The sequence below is a fragment of the Penaeus monodon genome, chromosome 30 (genome assembly GCF_015228065.2).
Source record: "Penaeus monodon isolate SGIC_2016 chromosome 30, NSTDA_Pmon_1, whole genome shotgun sequence".
NCBI lineage: Eukaryota > Metazoa > Arthropoda > Malacostraca > Decapoda > Penaeidae > Penaeus > Penaeus monodon.
In genome coordinates this window covers 8211149-8211650 of record NC_051415.1, presented here as the reverse complement: position 1 = coordinate 8211650, position 502 = coordinate 8211149, and the positions used below count along the sequence as shown (strand labels likewise).

The 502-nt window shown below is 50.6% G+C and overlaps 1 protein-coding gene across 1 annotated transcript in view; it reads left to right on the top strand.

Annotated features, from left to right (window-relative positions):
• The window catches only part of LOC119592506 (transmembrane protein 26-like), a gene marked incomplete in the record, with an annotated part of 7474 nt that overhangs the window by 5921 nt on the left and 1051 nt on the right, over nt 1-502 (top strand). The window contains 1 exon segment of the mRNA XM_037941355.1: nt 156-502. Coding sequence (XP_037797283.1) covers nt 156-502 — 347 coding nt within the window.

The window sequence follows — 502 nt, the reverse complement described above, 5'->3', positions numbered from 1 at the left end:
AAGGGAGTAGGAAAAGATTTATATATATACATATACCTTGTATTTGTCATTAATCCATAGTATGAAGGGGAGAAGAATCAGAGAGAGAGGGGGGGGGGGAGAGGATACATATACCTTGCATTTGATTAATCCATACCCTCTCGTGGTACCAACAGAAGGAGTGCCTTAGGAAGAACAGCCTTGCTTGTGCCAGTGTGGAGGAGGGACTTGGCTCTGGCGGTGAAGATAACACTGAAGTCCCCAAAGAACGATCGCCGTCGCAGGAAAAGCCCCTTCCCCCGCCTCCTGAGGACGTCTTCGTCGATCAGTCTGTGGAACAAGCGCTGCTGGAGATCTTGGAAGTAATCGGGGAAGACAACGTGATCAAAGAAATCGAGAAGATGGCTCAGCTTCCCCAAGAGGAAATCTTGCAGTCCAGAAAGAGCACCGCGAGCCTGAAGACCATCGCCGAGCCGGTGTCCAGTTCAGCCTCCAGGAAAGTGTCGATGATCCAGCCCCAGAT